A 6,327-nucleotide genomic window follows, 5' to 3' on the forward strand; every position below is an offset into this window, starting at 1 on the left:
GATACTGACAAACATAAGGCTTGCACTAGAGCTCCTCGGAACTTTTAGCAGCAGCCTCATGCAGTCATTATAAGCCACAGTAAGTTTTCTCATGCTGTTTTGTCTATAACGACACCACAGGTGAGCCGTATACAGGGGTGTACAGTATGCTTTAAAAAGTGAGATCTTCACAGAGATAGAGCACATTGAGAACTTGCGACACAGTATATTTGCTTGGGCATACAGCTTCCGTCGCTGCCTTAGGATGTCCTTATCATCAGAGAGGTCGTCTGAGATAACATGGCCCAGATATGTAATCTCATCACACGTGCTGAGCAAAGTGCCAGACAGGTAGAAGTCAGGGAAAATTGCCCGCCTGTCTTCTCTACTTCTAATGATCATGAGCTTGCTCTTTTTGGCGTTATAAATAATATCTGAGACAGCCCCGTACTGTGTGCAAATTTTCAAGAGCTGTTGGAGACCAGCACTAGAAGGGCTAAAGACGACCAGGTCATCAGCATACATAAGATGATTAATAACCAAGTCACCCACCCTACAGCCCGTACCTGATGTATTTAACAGCAAAGACAAATCATTCATATATAAATTAAACAAAATTGGTGACAATATTCCCCCCTGGCGGACGGAATTGGACACATGAAAGGGAGCCGATGTCACACTCCCCCATTTTACTCTCATTGTCTGTCGGGCATACCAGTATACTAAAATGCGTACTAAAAAACTGGGAACCCCACTTTTAGACAATTTAGAAAACAATTTATAGACGTAATGACGTAATGTAGTATTGATCAATTCTACAATTAATATGTGATCAATAAAAATCATTATAACCATGGTATCAGATGTGGACGACAGTGATTGGACGATATCTGACTCTTATTTAGAACTCAATTATTTTGGTTTCTATGTCAATGTAACCCTGGTCCGGTCCATTATGATGACTCACCTGTGTTTGTGTGTGTTTGTAGTGTGAAGGAGGAGGCGTTCTGGAGGAACTACTTCTACCGGGTTTCTCTGATCAAGCAATCGGCCCAGCTGACGGCGCTGGCAGCCCAGCAGCAGCAGAGGGAGGAGGGGGACAGGGGGGCCAGTGTCTCCCCTGAGGACGTCACCTTAACAGGTTAGAGGGAGGAGGGGGACAGAGGGGCCAGTGTCTCCCCTGAGGACGTCACCTCTACAGGTTAGAGGGAGGAGGGGGACAGAGGGGCCAGTGTCCCCTGAGGATGTCACCTTAAAGGTCCCATTCCGTGCAAAAGCTGTTTTTACTTGTAAATGCATATATACTGCTGTCATCCCTCCCTGTAATGAGTGGTCACAACCTCAGAACTGCCACAGTTGGATTTGTCCCTATCCAGCTTCCCCCTGCAGTCTCCTTCAAGCCACGCCCCCTAACGCTCTGTTCCCCCAGATGGGTTAATGTGATGTCACTTAAACATACTGCGCGTGGTCTCTCTCACACAAGCTACCTGCACCATTTTGTCTATAGCCAGAAAATTAACACTTCTAGCTGGAGCGACGCCAACTGTACGTGATCCAGCAACTGCGGAGGTGCATTCGGTAAGTCTAGGCATTTTGAGATGTCCTCTTTAGCGTAGCAACCGTTAACTCATTGCGTGCCAGCCACTTTTGGAAAACGGATGCTCCCAGTGCCAGCCCTTTCAGAGCGTTTTCAGTGATAACTCAAGACCCACAGAATATTGTGTGATATTACTATGTAAACACCGAACACGCCCAAAGAACGATGAGACTCTCTTGTATCATCAGCAAAAAAAAGTTTATTGATATCATTTTCCGTTCTTTAGTTATCAGCCGGTTGATTTCACCAAAAACACACGTTTCAAACTAGAAGCTGAGATAATGAGCCTTTTGTGAAATGAAGCATTTCAAGCAAATCACTGACTCTGAAGCAAATATTTTCTGACCTGAAACATCTGAACAGTAATTTCCTTCAATAAAACAGCACCCCCACCCCCCTCAACTGCAAACTCCTCCTCCGTGGGAGTGTCTCTGGTGGCTCTGCTCGCTCTGCTGCGTGTGTCAGGCGAGTCTCTGCTGCCTGCGGATCCACGTTCGGATGGCGGCCGCTCGTCGGGGGAGTCTGGATCGGGCTCGCTGAGTTCGTCTGACGTTTCTGGGGTTTCGGTTGTGAGCTGGGATGAAGCTGCGTCCGATTCTGGGCTTTCTGCTGCGCGTTTCAAAGTGCGCTGCACCCAGAGTCTATTTTCGGAGCGCTCTGCCGTTGTGCGCCGGCTCCCAGCGCGACACCGAAAAGCCAAACCATTCTCATGAGAATGGTTTGGCTTTGGTTTTCTTTTCTGGCGGCTAATCGTGTGGAGAAACTATCGGAGCAGAGACAGAGGGGCTCAGTTGTGGGAGCGGATTGGCTGCTGTTCACAGCTAACGTTAGCTCCAGCCAGAGCAATCTGTGCCGCTCTGGCTCCAGCATGCATCAGTTTCCGTTTCATCGCGGCTTTTTCTGCTGTTTTTCCTCACCTTTCTCAAATCTGGAGAGCACTGTCGCCACCTAATGGGTCCGTAAAATAGGTTATACACCTTCAAAATCCCCCATACTTTCACAGGAGATGCATCAGGCTTTGATCCACGTCCCACCGTCAAAAAACGCAATTGACGTCTTTAGACGTCATTGGCACTCAATGAGTTAAGTTAGCGATAGCTCGTTGCTAACGTTAGTTGTGGACACAACCTAGCGTGCTGGTCCACAGACGCTAACCTGATTGGCTGCTGGGAGCCTGGGGCGGGCTCTCCCTCAGCGGCCAATGGGAACTGTTAGTTCTGAATATATTATAGAAACTAGGGATGTTCATTTTGAAAATTTTCCAAAATCGATAATCGGTGAAAATTAACGATCAATTATCGATTATCGATCATATTAATACTTAGAAAATTTTCAATATATATATATATATATATATATATATATATATATATATATATATATATATATTTTTTTTACAAAATGAATGCCTATGGCAGAAAATACGAAAGACAACGTGTTCTCCTCAATGAACTCTTTATTTCAATGTGTCTCCTCTCCAACACTGCTGTCCCCGGCGCATGCCGGTGTGAATTTCCCATGTTTAAAACAGTTTTGTTGGCACAAAGGCCCGTGCCCAGCCAGAAAACTAGAGACTATATGAAGCTCCACCTCACGTTAGTCGGCTGTGCAATGGAGTGGGGCGAGGAGGAACGAATTCCACCCAAACCTAGTCCAATTTTTTTTTTTTTTCTTTTCTTTTTTTTTTATAATTAAAAAATCGATCCAAATGCCACAGGATCGATTCCAATCCTTAACGATCAATTATCGATTTTCGATAATTGATGAACATCCCTAATAGAAACAGACCATTCTTGGGACGCAACGAGATGAGGAAGTGACAACTCCGTCAGAACAAACGGGGTTGCTATATTTTCGACAAATTAATCCAGAATCATGTTTTATGGACCAGAGACCCACGTTTTTAAGAGGTTACAGCTGCACGAATTGGGACCTTTAATATATATGTGTGTGTGTATGTATACTGTATATATATATATACATACGGTATATATATATATACACATATCCTAGCCACTAAATTAACAAATATATATAATTTCTTTGCAGAAAATGTTAGACCAAAAACCCCACCTGTTTCCATCAGTGACATGCAGAAGGTAAGAGTGCTATACTGTGGATGTGGTGGTTGTGTATGCTCAGTATGTATACAAGTGGCTGAGGAAGAAGCTCTCTGTTTTCAGTCCCAGCCGGCCCAGGAGGAAGAGGAGGACATGTGTTCGAGTCCCGGGGTGTCGGAGTTTGTGAGCGACGCGTTCGACTCCGCCAACATCAACCAGGACGACCTGAAGAAAGAGATGGAGCAGCTGGTGCTGGATAAGGGCCTGTGTCCACCTGGCGTCTTTTCCTCAGGTCCAGCGTCTATTTTCAATTGTTTCCAATGGGAGGAGAGCGTATGCGAGCGCACACGGACGTGTAGAGAAAGTGCAGAGCGCCCAGCGTCTTTTTTCGGCGTTTTTGTGCGCCGACTCCCAGCGCTTCCAGCTGAAAATATTTTAACTTTTCAGAAAGACGCTGGTGTCGGCTGCTCCTTTTCTGGTAACTAATCATATGGAAAAACTATCGCAACAGAGACAGAACGGCTCAATTGTGGGAGCAGATCGGCTAGACACTTAATATTTCTGGTGAGTGTTGTGCTTACTGCTTTTAATAGCGTAGCCTACCTGTGTTGTTAGCTTGCTAGCTGTCAGCTATCAAGCTGAACTAACGTTACTTGCAGACTGCTTCCTTGTATATTGTGCGCTGGGATCAGCGTTCCCCAGCGCACTCCCAGCTTTTAACGTCGGAAAAAGAAGCTAGGTGGACACAGGCCCTAAGAAGGACAGCCCCTCTCCTGAAGGTCGGCTTTCTTACACTTTTGTTTCATCCTTTAGGGAACTGTGTGTCTGTTACATTTCTTAAGCTGGAAATGAGACAGATATCGTTTTGTTGTGTTGGTATTTCTGATGATTTTCTTTTCATGTTACAACATGTAAGCTGAAGAAGTAAGCTATGAACCAGGGAACCACTCTCTCAACAGAAGATGGCTTTAAAAGAACACTGTGTAGGGAGGTACGGTGGTGCAGTGGTAAGCACTATCACCTCACAACTCGAAGGTCGTGGGTTCGATTCCCACCTGGGGACGAGGTGAACGCTGAAGGAATGCGTGCCCGTCCGCATGTCCTCGAGTGCCCACCGCCCGGGTGGGGTCGGCAAAAGGGCCTTTCTGTGTGGAGTTTGCATGTTCTCCCCGTGCCTCCCAGGGGTTTCCTTCATATAGGAACCCCCTTCACAAAAACATGCAATATCCTGGTTGCTAGTGTGGTTCCTCCTCTGGTCGTTAAGGGCGCCTGTTCAGAGAGAGGGGAACTGGTTGGAATAGCGTGAACCTCCCACGTGCTATGTCCTACCGGTGAAGCTTCCTCTGGCAGGTGAAAAGAAGTGGCTGACTGACTGCCCATGTCTCGGAGGAAGCATGGAGCCAGTCTCGGCTCTCCCCAGATCGGCAGAGGATGGAGCAGCAACCAGGATTGAGAAATCAAATGAGCAATAATGGGGGATAAAATTGGATTAAAAAAAAATCGGGAAAAAAAATAAAAGAACACTGTCAATCTATCGCCATTCAAGCTGCTGATAAAGACGATATTTTGTGCCGATGTTGCAGATTTTTCATTCCCAAAAAAATTCCAAAAATCAGAAGCACTCTTGTTTCCCACCGAATTTTATATTTGGTAGGGTGGAAAAGCCTGGGAAAGAGCATTGAGGCCAAAAATGTAATTAAATGTATATTAATAATAATAACAACAACTCTACTACTACTACTACTACGGCACTCGGTAGAGCGCATCATACCTCTGCCAGCCTTTCTAAGTGTCGTGGTGTTACGTGAATCCGTTTAGAAGTTAGGCTCCTTTTTGTGATTGCCACGCCCCCTTTTGGTCAGTGAAAGCTTACGTGAAATATGTTTATTTACAACAGGTTTCTCTGCAAATGTTTTCTTTATTTCCTCTTTGGTACTTGGGGGATTTCGGATCACACACAAAACATTGCGACAGTACTTTGATTTAAATGTCATTATTTTGACGGTTATAACCGGACGTTTCTGTTTTATTCTGGCTGACTTGACGCTGCTGAACCTGTGAGCAAATCTCTTTTAGATTTAGATCTCTTGTTGATGTTGTAATGCAATTGAGTCTTCCCTGTCTTTTATTCCCATGTGCCTTGGTATCAGAAATATAAATATAGTGTATAAAGAATAAGCAGCTAGTTGGCTGCGTCTGGGTGTGGGCTAAACACTGGATCAGCTTGTTACTGCATAGCCTCATAGTTTTTTCAATGGCTATTATGATAGCCATCATATCAAAGATATACAAGCCTGATTTGATGTCAGATTTTTAATCATAGTCAATATATCAGTGTTGTGTCAGTCATGATGTCATTTCACATGCTAATTTGGTCAACTAAAGCCATCTTACCACCTCTGTGTTGTGTCCCCTCCCTCCCTCCTCCCTCCTCCCTCCTCCCCCCTCCTCCCCCCTCCTCCCTCCTCCCTCCTCCAGAGGAGCCAGCAGACTGGGAGAAGGAGCTGCAGCAGGAGCTCCAGGAGTACGAGGTGGTGAGCGAGGCCACAGACAGAGACGAGCAGTGGGACCAAGAGATCGAGAAGATGCTCCAGGCTGACAGCAGCTAGGGGGCGCTGCCAGTCACTGATTTGCTGCCTCCCCCCCAATGGACGACTAGCAACCCATGCTGCACAAAGGGACTAAATATGA

At 45.7% G+C, this 6,327-nt stretch overlaps 1 protein-coding gene across 1 annotated transcript in view; it reads left to right on the forward strand.

Moving 5' to 3' along the window:
* Positions 1 to 6,327, forward strand: part of LOC310790999 (synapse-associated protein 1-like) — a gene marked incomplete at its 5' end in the record, with an annotated part of 10,595 nt that extends 4,268 nt beyond the window's left edge. The window contains 4 exons of the mRNA XM_083652718.1: positions 969 to 1,120; positions 3,626 to 3,675; positions 3,766 to 3,928; positions 6,115 to 6,327. Of these exons, the coding sequence (XP_083508844.1) occupies positions 969 to 1,120; positions 3,626 to 3,675; positions 3,766 to 3,928; positions 6,115 to 6,245 (496 nt within the window). The 3' untranslated portion in view covers positions 6,246 to 6,327. The remainder of the gene's footprint in view (positions 1 to 968; positions 1,121 to 3,625; positions 3,676 to 3,765; positions 3,929 to 6,114) is intronic.

The sequence above is a fragment of the Poromitra crassiceps genome, assembly GCF_964638095.1.
Source record: "Poromitra crassiceps genome assembly, chromosome: 16".
Classification (NCBI taxonomy): Eukaryota; Metazoa; Chordata; class Actinopteri; order Beryciformes; family Melamphaidae; genus Poromitra; species Poromitra crassiceps.